Source organism: Alexandromys fortis, unplaced genomic scaffold, assembly GCF_014885135.2.
Source record: "Alexandromys fortis isolate MF-2015 unplaced genomic scaffold, M_Fortis_MF-2015_v1.1 scaffold_84, whole genome shotgun sequence".
Classification (NCBI taxonomy): Eukaryota; Metazoa; Chordata; class Mammalia; order Rodentia; family Cricetidae; genus Alexandromys; species Alexandromys fortis.
The window spans coordinates 3,028,753-3,040,869 of record NW_026068017.1 but is presented as its reverse complement, the minus strand read 5'-3'; the positions used below and the strand labels follow the sequence as shown (position 1 = coordinate 3,040,869).

Sequence of the window (12,117 nt, the reverse complement as noted above, 5' to 3'; positions counted from 1 at the left end):
AAAAAAAAAAAAATGAAAATGAAAATAAAAACATGCCAAACCAAAACCAAAACACACAAAAAGCTAAGAAGTTTGTTTTATGTTGACCTACTGCTAGTCATGAGACTTGCCCTAAAATGTGATTGATATACCCACTGTCACTCCATTGCTGACATTTATGCTAACATAAACTCTCATTTGCACAGAGCATCTTGGTTAGGGGTGGGACTTTGTGTCCCCTTCTGCTGGGATTTTGTCTTATCAACCCATGTAGGTCTTGTGTGTACTGACTGCTGCAGTCTCTGTGCATTCATATGTGTATCAGCCCTGTTGTGTGTAGAAGGTGCTGTTTCCTTGGAGTCAACCACCACATCTTGCTCTTACAATCTTCCTGCATACTTCCCCTGAGTCTTGAGGGGGAGGGGTTTGATTGCGACATCCCATTTAGGTCTGAGTGCTTCAAAGTCGCTCACTTTCTGCACATTGTCCACTTGTGGGTCTGTCTCTCTGTTAATAATCATGTACTGAAAGAAGCTTTTCTTAGGAGGGTTGAGTGATGCTTTGTTCCATGGGTATAGCAACATGTCATTAGGAGTTCTTTTATGGCTGTGTTCCTTTAGCAGAATAATAGTAGTAAATTTTCCCCATGACCTGTGTAGTCCCAGGTCACTTCAGCTGTGTCAGGTGTAGGCTCCATCTTAATGCAGTGGGCCTTAAATCCAACCGGGGGTGGGGCGAGGTAGTTGGTTGCTCCTAGAACATTTGTGCTACTATTGCACCATTATATCTTGCTGTTTTTTTTTTTTAAGAGTTGTATTTTATTTAGTCTTTGACAGTCTCATACATGTGTACAATATTTCTTGGTCTGTTTATTTCCAGCTCCTAGTTCCCTTCCCTTTCCTCCCTCTACTTTTTTTTTCCTTTTTTTTTTTTTTTTTTTTTTTGAGACAGGGTCTCTACATCCCAGGCTGGTCTACNTTTTTTTTTTTTTTTTTTTTTTTGAGACAGGGTCTCTACATCCCAGGCTGGTCTACATCCCTGGAACTCTCTATATAGATGAGGCTGCCTCCCAAATGCTGGGATTAAAAGCATGCGCCACCACGTTAGTTACCTTACTTTCTGAGACAAGGTCTTTGACTGAACCTGGAGATCCCTAGTTAGGCTAGACTGACTGACCAGTGGACTCCTAACTCTGCTTCTACTTCCAGTGCTGGCATTACAGGTGCATGCAGCTGCCTTTGGCTTTCTTCATGGTTCCCAACTCAGGCCCTCATGCTTGTACAGTGAGCACTGTACGGACTGAGTCATCTCCTAGGCCCTTCTTGTGCTTCCTTAATTTTTACTGTTGGTATATGTGTCTCTGTGGGGTACATACATATGAATTCAGGCCCTCAGAATCCTGAAGTATCAGATTTCCTGGAGCTAGACTGGAGTTATGGGTGGTGTGAGCTGCTTGATGTGGGTACTGCGAATCAAACAAACTTGGGCCATCTACAAGAGCAATACATGCTTTTAACCTCTGAGCCATCTCTCCAGCCCCTAGTTTTTTTCTTTTTTAAAGACAGAGTTTCTCTGTGTAACCACCCTGATTGTATTGTAACTTTCTCTGTAGACCAGGATGGCTTCAAATCACTGAGATCCACCTGCTTCTGGCTCCTGAGTGCTGGGATTAAAGGTGTACACCACCACCAGCCAACTCAAGTATTACTTTTCAGGAGTTTTTTTTAAGTATAAAAATTTATGAATATTGTATTGTTTTAGTATATGCCATGCTCAGTTTTCTAGCATTTTACTATGTAGTATGTTGTACTTGTTAGAGTTAACAAATGAATACCAGCTCACTGTTATTAACAGAGGTTTGTTCTTTGTATTCAAATTGTGTTAGTTTTTAGCCAGTGTCCCCCATATCCTTTTTTCCTTCCTGTTTGAGACTTTCATCCAACAAATCACACTGCATTTGATCGTGCAGTCATGCAGTTGTAGGCTGGGCTTGGCTAGAGCAGCTTCTCAACTTTATTTTTATTTTAGTGGTCTTCTCTTTTTATTATTATTGTAAGTGTGCATGATGTGAGGTATGTATTCAGATATGCATGTGGAGGTCAGAGGACAACTTTAGGGAGTCAGTTCTCTCCACTGTGGTTTCTGGAGTTTGAACTCCGATCAGTAGGCCTGCACAGCTACCTAACGTGGGTGCTAGGAACTGGAGGTGGGCCCTCTGCGAGAGCAGTACATGCTCTTAAGCACTTCGTTATATCCCTAGCCCACACAGTTGGCAAGCTTTATTCTGCTTAAAGAACACATATGTTATTTGCAGAAACCTAGGGCCATATATCATCTTATTAAACAAAATAAGCTATACTCAGAGAGACAAATATCACTCTGTCTCACATATGGAATCTAGGGTGTGTGTATGTGTTTCATAAAAGACATGGAGGAGCTATTTGAGCAAAGGAGAGAGACAAATGAGTAAGGAGAGTGAAACTAGGATGGTGGTGGTATTAATATGTTCAAATGCATGATAAACTGGAATGATGTGTATTTTGAAGCCTTTCATTTTGTAAATATAATGAATATATGCTAATAAAAATCCAAAGAAAAAGAGTTGAATAAAATGGGAGTTGGTATTCAATTTTATGGATACTAATAAAGTGTGTGGTATAATTATTGCATCTAATTTTTAGCAAATAGGTGGACCAGAGTTTCTTAGAAAAGCAAGCAGTAAGTTGTTACATTTAATTCCTTGTAATCATAGGCCCAAGAAGATGCTGAGAAGCTCCGCTCTGTCGTGATGCCCATGGAGAAGGAAATTGCAGCTTTGAAAGATAAACTGACAGAAGCTGAAGAGAAGATTAAAGAGCTGGAGGCCTCAAAGGTTGTAAAATGCTGTTTTCCATCTGCTCTGATGCCAGGAGCAAAATTAGAATCACTTAAGTAGTGGTGGGAAATGACTGCATCCAGCATCTCAAGGATCTTGCTTCTGTTTAAAATTCAAAAACAAAATGAAAACAAACCAGCTCTGTGGTAGTTTGGCCTTAGGTTATTTAAACCCTCAGTGATGCTGCCTAGTCACGAATGAAGACTTGTGTTCAGTCACCCGCTTATCCAAGTCAGACTCAACTTCAACTTTCTTTTTTCTTTTAACAGGTCATCTTTATTGGTTTATTTTTGTAAGACAGGGTTTCATGTAACCCAGGCTGGCCTTGAACTTGCTGTTCGTGCGTATTTTACAAGGCTCTGGACATCAGACCCACCTGAGCTACATTTCTAGCCTTTGTTTTCTTACCTAGTAGAAGAAGCTGTTTACAGTTGACTGTAGTTCTAGGAGATCTTTTAGACACGATGGACCTCTGTTGACCATGTAGACAGCAGGGCTGGGGTGTGGCTTCTTGGGGGCAGTGCCTCTCCAGCATGCTTAAGGCCTAGACTTTGATCTCAGCCCTGCTTAAGCTGGGATGTGGAGGCAAGAGGGCATTACATTCAAGGTCACCTTCAGCTCCATAATGAGTTTGAGGCCAGTTTGTATTACTGGCCTCAAATGGATGGATGCTGCCTTTAAAAAGCCACACCAAAGAAAAACAGAAGTGGAAACAATGAGGTGTTAAATTTTTTATGTCTGATTTTAGTGCTGGAGATTGAACCTAGGGCCTTATTGACATATGCTAGGCAAGAGTCTACCACTGAGAAAATTCTTTCGTATGAAAGAAAGTGAGAGAGTAGAGGTGCAGTTGAGTGGTACACTGCCTGCATTTGTCTAGTATGGTTGAGGGCCTGAGTTTAATATTCAGTACTAAAGAAAAACTGATATAAGCAAGTATAACATAAAATAGGTAAAGGGGGAAACGTAGAGATTAGTGCTAGAGAGATGGCTCATCTGTTAAAAGTGCTTACTGTTCCTGTAGAGAACCCCAGGATTAGCTCCAATGCCCACATGTCTACTCACAGCCATCTGTAATCCCAGTTTCTGGGGATCTGACGCCCTCTTCTGCTGTCTGTGGCACTAGCATATACATGGTGTACATGAATTATGCAGGTACATACACAGAAAAGAATTGCAACAAAAGAAGAGTAGAGATAAAAAGATAATAACTATTCAGTAGCCAAAAACTCAGCATTTAGTAGCCTGGATAACTTAGTAAAATTTCTTATCTTTATTTTCCTTGTTTGTTTTTCAAGACAGGGTTTCTCTGTGTAGCTTTGGCTGCCCTGGCACTCAATCTGTAGACCAGGCTGGCCTTGAACTCACAGAGATCCACCTGCCTCTGTCCCTGAGTGCTGGGATTAAAGGTTTGTACCACCACTACCTGGCCATATCCTTTGGTTTTTCAACTGTAAAATTAGAATAGTAAGAGAGGCAGGGTTCAAAAAGAAGAAAAAAGATGTGGATAAGTTAGGGAAAATGTCTTTTCCTCTGCCAGGAACCACTAACTAACTGTATAAATCCTCAGGGAGGAGTGGCCTTCACGACAGAATGGTGATGGGTTCAGTCCTGTGCAGGTAGTCACAGCTGCTTCTGCAGCAGCCATTTCCTGCCCTGAAAAGTGTTTCCCCATACTCCACCACTTGCTCTGGCCTTGGAAGGGAGGTATTCAACAATAGCTTACTTGCAGTACTTTGCCCAGTTATACCTTTATGCACTACTACCTGTTACAAAAAGAAGCAAACAGCAGCACTGTTCTAGGGAATAAACATAAATATCTAGAAGGCAATTTGACAATCACATATGTCCACTTAGCCAAACAAATTAGTTTCTCCACTAAGGCCTATGACCTTCCAGCCATGGGTACATTTCCCCTGTCTGGTTGGTTACATTGCACTCAGAGTCTGCAACTGAGTGAGTGAGACTGTTGGTGACAATTTTCTTCCATCAACCTACATAGCAACTTCTAGTATTCTGAAAGCTAGCCGGTAAGAAGGAAGCTTTGAGCTTAGGCCTATCTTGATTTCTTTATAAATCTATAATCAAAGCATGTAGTGTCTTCAGCAGTGGGGTTTTGTCATCTAGTTCTGATAGGCAACCAACACATGTAAGTATTTAACATTACACTCTGAGGGGAAAATCAAAACAGTAAAAATCGAAAAATAAGTGGAAGGGAATAGGGAGGTTAAAGAACCAAGGAGAGCTCCAAAACCACAGAGAAACCCTGTCTCGAAACAACAACAACAACAACAACAACAACAAAAAATAGAAAAAAACCAAGGAGAATGTTAGTATGAAAAGGTAGAGAAATTTGTACAGAAAAATGAAAAAAACTGAAATCAGAAAAGAAGTGGAGCATGACTACTGGTGTAAAAATAGTAGATGCTATAAATAGTGTCATGCCAGTACATTTGAAAAACATTCTGCTAGGCATAGTAAATGCTAGTAATCTGAGAATTTGGGAAACAGTGGTGGTAGAAGGATCAGACTGTCAAGGTCAGCATGAACTAGTGAGGCCTTTTTGTAAAACAAAACAAATTAATTAATCAAATTTTCCTCAAGATAAAATAGGAAAGCTAAAATAGTAATTACAAAAGCTAGAGCCCAAAATCTTTTTTTATTTTTTTGGTATGTGGTGTATGTATGAATGTAATGTTACCAGTTTGTTTGGTGTGCAGTGTCTTGTTCTATCACTCTGTCCTTTGTTCTTTGTTCCTTTGAGGTAAGGTCTCTCACTTGAACCTGGAGCTAGGCTGGTGGCCGGCAAGTGCCGGTAAACTTCCTAGCTTCAAATCCCCACAGTACTGCGTTTACAAGTACATCCCTAGTGTTTTTTCTAGGATCTAGGGATTCAAGTGGTGGTTGTCACGCTCTCACCGCTCAGAAAGGCCTAAGACTTGCTTTGTAGCTGAGGATGGTCTTGAAATTCGATCCTCCTGACTTCCTCCCAGCTGCTAGGATTTTAGACAAGTGCCACCGTGTTCTGTTTATGTGGTGCTGCAGATCTGACCTAAGATCTCCTGCATGCAAGGAAGGCCCTCTACCAACTGAACTATAGCCTCAGCCTTGGGTCAAAACCAGTCTTTATTCTGCTTCCTCTTCCCAGTAGACACCACACATAGTCGGTGTTGGGGCCATGTTTGTCCAGAGTGATGACCATATATTTTACAGACACTGTCAATGACTAGAAAAGAAGGTTCTCTTATGTGACTGGTAAATCAAATAACATAGGAAGATGATACAAAAAAGCCTTAGGTAACAGCCAAAATAGACACAAATTCTCACAATTGAAATACGGTGTATCAGCCTGAATCAGCCGGGTGGTGGTGGCATGTGCCTTTAATCCCAGCACTCAAGAGGCAGAGGCAGGTGAATCCACTCAAGAGGCAGAGGCAGGTGAATCCACTCAAGAGGCAGAGGCAGGTGAGTTCAAGGCCAGCCTGTTCTAAACAAGAGCTAGTTCTGGAATTAAAAGCATGCACCACCACCGCCTGGCTGCGTGTGTAGCAGTCTTAACATTGATAATGGGAACATGATGTGAGGAACTGTGTTCAGTAATTTTGTTTAGGTGGTTTTGTTTACTTTGTTTTGGTCCAAGATGATGCAAATCAACATAAAGAGAGAGCCAGAACAGGAAAAAGATTAGCAGTGCATATCTGTAATTCTAGCAGGAAGAAGTGGAGTACCACCCCCATCTTTTAAATCCCTCCCTCCCTCCCTCCCTCCCTCCCTCCCTCCCTCTCTCCTCATAGGTTTTTAAAAATAAGATAAAATACTGACTCTGGAAGAAGCATTAACAAATTTGACTATATTATAAGTTTTCTTGTTAAAAGGTAATCTAAAAAGTTGAAAAGAGAAGTTATACACTGTGAGAAAAAAATGTGTAAGTCATGCCTGACAAAGTTACTATCCAAAATTAACAAAGCTCTCCTAAGTCCTTCTTCTTTCTCCTGACATCATCTGCTTTTTTTGGAAAGGTACTGTCAGCAGTTTGTCCTCACCTTGTCTTTGTTGCTTGGAACGTTATAATTGTCCATTTGTGTGATTTTTTTTTATTTTTTAATTTTTTGAGGGGTATGTATGTACATGTGAGGGTGTGTGTCTTACAGTACAGCCCAGGGTAACTTGGGACTTGAAGCAGTTCTCCTGTTTCAGCCTCCTAAGTGCTGGGAATACAGGCATGAATAACCACAGCTGGCTCGCGTGCATGTGTATCTGACTCTGTGCTCGCTTGAGACAGGATACCACTTGTATCCCAGGCTGTCCTGGAACTTGCTATGTAGACCAGATTGGCCGAGAACTTAGAGGTCCACCTGCCTCTGCTTCGAGAGTGTAGGATTAAAAGTGTGTACCATATGCCTGGCCCTCTATATGGTTTTGATTTGAGTTGTTAGGGAATGTAGAATTCAAGGGTACTCACATGCTTTGCTGCGACTTTAGCACCCTCCTAGAGTTAGTAATAATGTTCAGGTATTAGAAATTCATTTTTTTTAATTCAAAGAAGAGTTTATTCTTAGAAGTAATATGTAGTAGAGTCTGGTTATAAACCATCCTTGTTATAGCGGCCAAATTGTCTATGTTACTGTCACCTAGTAACAGGTGTTGAAAAAAATGCCTTGTGACAGTCAACACTTTGCCATCCATGCTGGTTGATTGTCAGCTTCCAGCAAAGCACTAAACTGCAGTAATGACCATTTTAGTCTCTCACTTACATAAGATCTAGGGGTAAAGATCACTGAGATCAGGTGGCCGGGCTTATTAATTTATTTCTGTTTGTTTTTTCGAGACAGCGTTTCTCTGTGTAGCCCTGACTGTCTGCCTCTGCCTCTTGAGTTTTGGGATTAAAGGTGTGTGCTCCACTGCCCATTGAGCTGGCTATTTTAAAAAGTAGGATAGTTCATGAAAAAGACCTTGAATTTGAAACTAGGTGTAACCATTTGAAAAAAAACTAAAAGTTACCCATAAATAACTGAGTTTAGGATAGACAATTTACATGGCAAGATAAAACGAGTGATATTTTTATTCTGCATTTTTTTTAGTAATAGTGAATTTTATTTGGTTGTGTCTGTTTTAGTTATTTAGACTGTATTGTTACAGTCTGAGTATTACAACAAGAAATACATTATAAAAAGACAAGATTTAATTTTTTTCTGCACTTGCCTTCAAATTTGTGTGATATGAGACTAGTAATTTTTACATCATGACTTACTCTCTTTTGAAAAACTTTCAGCTGTCATGATGCACATGTGAAGATCGATCAGAGGACAATTTGTGGCAGTTGGGTCTTTCCTTCTACCATGTGGGTTTTCTGGATCAAACTTGGGCCGTTAGTCTTGGTGGTAGGCACCTTTAACTACTGAGCCATCTTGATGTCCTAAAATCTTTAGCTTCTGTGGGTATATGTATTGATAAAAATTAGTCATTTTTATAAATATAAGGCATTTGGAAACAACTCATCAGAAATCAAAAGTTAAAAGAGGGGCTGGAGAGATAGCTCAGAGGTTGAGAGCCTTGGCTGCTTTTCCAGAGGGAAATTCAATTCCCAGCAACCACATGGTGGCTCACAACCATCTGTAATGAGATCTGGTGTCTTCTTCTGGCCTTCAGGCATACATACAAGCAGAAAATGTATACATAATAAATAAACAAACAAATCCTTTTTTTAAAGTTATAAGAATATTGTGCTCTTCATTCATTCGTTCATTGATTTATTTGGTTTTTCAGGACTGTTTCTCTGTATAAGAGCCCTAGCTGCCCTGGAATTAGCTCTGTAGACCAGGCTGGCCTCGAAATATTACACCATTTATATCTTGCCTAAAAGGTTGGGGGAGGGGCAGGGGAGAGGTAATGGGTTAGACTTCAATCCCTGGAACCAAAGGGGGAAATGGGTGTGATGGTAGTGCTTGTAATCACAGCATGAGATAGGTGGAGGCAGACAGATGTTTGAGGCCTGCTAGCTAGCCACCCTAACCTACTAGGTAAGTTCCAGGTGAGGGACAGACCCTATTTCAAAAACCCTGAGAAATGACACCTGTAGTTGCATGGTTTACAGACATATGTGCCCTTTGCACCCATGCCTATATGTGCACTTGGACCTAAATGTGCACATGTTTGCATGAACACATAACAACAAATCATATCTGTGTGTTGCTGAAAAGGAGAACAAATAAGCATATGCATGCATTGCTCTGGAAATACAAATTAGGAGTACCTTTTTAAAAAATATGCTATAAAATCATTGCATATAATTTTAATTATATACTTACCTAAGAGAATTATGGCTAGCATCTGTTAATTCCATTATTTTCTAAATTTGTATCATATTCTAAAGTTTAAAATACAACCACTGATATTTACTTTATTTGCTATTCCTACTAGGGTTGTAAAGTTGAGTTTTATACTTCTTTCAGGTTAAGGAACTGAACCATTACCTGGAGGCTGAGAAGTCTTGTAGGACTGATCTGGAGATGTATGTAGCTGTTTTGAACACTCAGAAATCTGTTCTACAGGAAGATGCTGAGAAATTGAGGAAAGAATTGCATGAAGGTAAATAAATATATGTTGTATATATTTTTACTTTATTCCAAGAGAACCATGTAGGTAATACTCATATTGATTAGTAACAGCAACAAATCCCAAGCAACCAATGCAGCATGCTAGTGATTTAGAGTCAGTTGAAAGCTGTGAGGGAATTTGGATTGTTTGCCTCTTCTTCCACCTCGACTACAGGGATAACGTCACAGGCGTGCACTCTGGGCAGAAAGCTGTGGTGAAGACATTCTGTGGAGAGAGGTAAATTAGCAGAAGTGAGCTGGGTGGAGAGGCCTCGTCCTGCGTTCTGAGGGACAGTTTTGATTTCACTATTGAAGTAGCAGTGTGATATAAAGTGAACACTGTATTATTTAAAAAGCAGCTGGGCTTGTGCCTGGTGGTTTACACCTATAATCCCAACACTTGAGAACTAAAACAGAGGAATCATCATGAGTTTGAGACCAGCCTGGGTTAGAGTGAGACCCTGTCCCCCAAAAAGAAAAAGAATGCAAAAACAAACAAACAAACAAACAAACCCGAAACAAAACAGAAACCACGGATTAGGAGCTGGGTCAGCAGTTAACAGCACCTCCCTGCCCCCCAGACAGGGTCTCACTGTGTAGCCCTGACTGTCCTGGAACTCACTTTGTAGACCAGGTTGGCCTCGAACTCACAGAAATCCACCTGTCTTTGCTGGGATTAAAGGAATGCTCCACATCCGCCCAGCGAGTCTGTTCTCTTTCAAATTGTGGGCCTCTCTCTCTCTCTTTAAAAAGAAAAAAAGCCTAAAAAAATAAAATGAAAAGCAAACAAATCACTCCAAAACAACCCAAAAGAAAAAAAAAGTATAAAATTGAATACTTGGGGTACAGAGTGTTCAAACCGCTGTTTCCTCGACATATTGGGTAACAAGATAGAGCAGCATGTGTAGCCACTGCAATTCTGAGGTCACAGTGAGCGTAAGTGAATAAAGGCTGAGATTGGCGCCACACACTTGTGTTCTGTTTGGACCTAGAGGCAGGAGAGCCAGAAGTTCAAAGTCATCTTTAGTTGCCACCTATCAGGTTGGAATCCCAGGATAGAGACCCATTCCCCCACACTCCCAGAAGACATCTGTGGTAACTGTACTGAGATATGAGAACAGTTGTCATTCTGTTAGTGTTGGTTGTGGGTCTAGTTATACTCCTGTGGTTTGTTTGTTGCCTACATTGCACAATAGTACAATAAAAGGAAATAATGAAATTCAGTTAGGGATAGTGAAAATAAAATTAAACTCTTTGAAAAAGGAGGTAAGCACTCTTGAGCTATAACCCCAGCCTCCTCTTATTTTTTCTTATGCAAATGGAAATCTTACTGGAAATCTTTCGTATACAGGGTTTAGTCTGTGGGTCGAATCCTATAGTGAATACTTTTATCAGATGCTGTTGAAAAGAGATGTGAACAATGTAGGATTCTATATGAGCTAACTTTCCCCTCCAAACAGTTGAAAACTGAAATATGTCTGAAGAATTACTATATAAAATGTTGTAAAAATCTCCCAGCCTTTGAGCAGGTCTTGACTTCAGGAACCAGTTTTTACATGTGCTGTTGGAATCAGAAAGACACCATACTGTCAGTGGGTGTCCAAAAGAAAAAGGTTTCCATTTGATTAAAATCAATTTAAGTTATTTAAATTTAAAATTTGTGTCCTAACCCTTCTAAAAATAGTATAAGTGATCGAGGTTATCAAACCTTCCTAAAATATATGAGAAAAGTATCAAAAGGTCCATTAAAATGGGGAAGTAAAAGCAATAATTTCTGGTGGTTGTGGACTTAGTTTGGTGGTAGAGCACTTCCCTAGCAAGAACAATGCCCTGAATTTGGTTGTTAGCTCTGAGAAAACAAGCAATCAAAACAAAAAAACAAAAACATCAGTACTTTGTGAGTTCAAAGCCAGCCTGGTCTACAGAGCAGGAGTTCCAGGACCTCTAGGGCTGTTACTTGGAGAGACTCTATCTCAGAAAACAAAACAAACAAGTGTCTTGGGGTGGTCAAGATGACTCAGTGGCTAAGTCTAGTGACTTGAGTTCAATTTCCAGAATCTACATGGTAAGAGGAAAAATTGACTACGTAAGTTGTCCTCTGACCTTCACATACACACAACCACACACACAGTATAATTAATTAAAAAGGTAATAAAAAATAAAAAGGAAAAATAATAGTATCTTTAAAAGAAGAGAGATAAAAACTGAGGAGCAATGTGACAGCCTAACAGCAGGTTACAGTCTAGTCTGGTGATTAGATGTGCAGTCACAGCTAGGCAGCTGCTGGTTGGAGCTACCACAGAGCTCCCCTACTGGGAAGTGTGTTGAGATGGGGCGGTATCTAATGACAGAGTAATCAGTTCTTTTTGTCCTATGGATAGGATTCTTTAAAAAACAAAGAGAGAAACAAACCAGGCTTAGTGGTGCACACCTTTGATCCCAGCACTTGGTAGGCAGAGGCAGGTGGATCTCTGAGTTTGAGACCAGCCTGGTTTAGAGTTCCAAGACAAACAGGGCTAAACAGAGAAACTCTGTCTTGAAAAAACAAACAAACAAACAAACAAAAAAAGTATTTTATTTTATTTTTTTATATATTTATTTACTTATTTATTATGTATGCAATATTCTGTCTGTGTGTATGCCTGCAGGCCAGAAGAGGGCACCAGA

The 12,117-nt window shown here is 40.2% G+C and overlaps 1 protein-coding gene across 3 annotated transcripts in view; it reads left to right on the top strand.

Annotated features, from left to right (window-relative positions):
- Positions 1 to 12,117, top strand: part of Rabep1 (rabaptin, RAB GTPase binding effector protein 1) — an 83,696-nt gene that overhangs the window by 38,118 nt on the left and 33,461 nt on the right. For all 3 annotated transcript variants that reach the window (XM_050162596.1, XM_050162595.1, XM_050162594.1), the window contains 2 exons: positions 2,732 to 2,851; positions 9,307 to 9,442. In XM_050162596.1, coding sequence (XP_050018553.1) covers positions 2,732 to 2,851; positions 9,307 to 9,442 — 256 coding nt within the window. The remainder of the gene's footprint in view (positions 1 to 2,731; positions 2,852 to 9,306; positions 9,443 to 12,117) is intronic.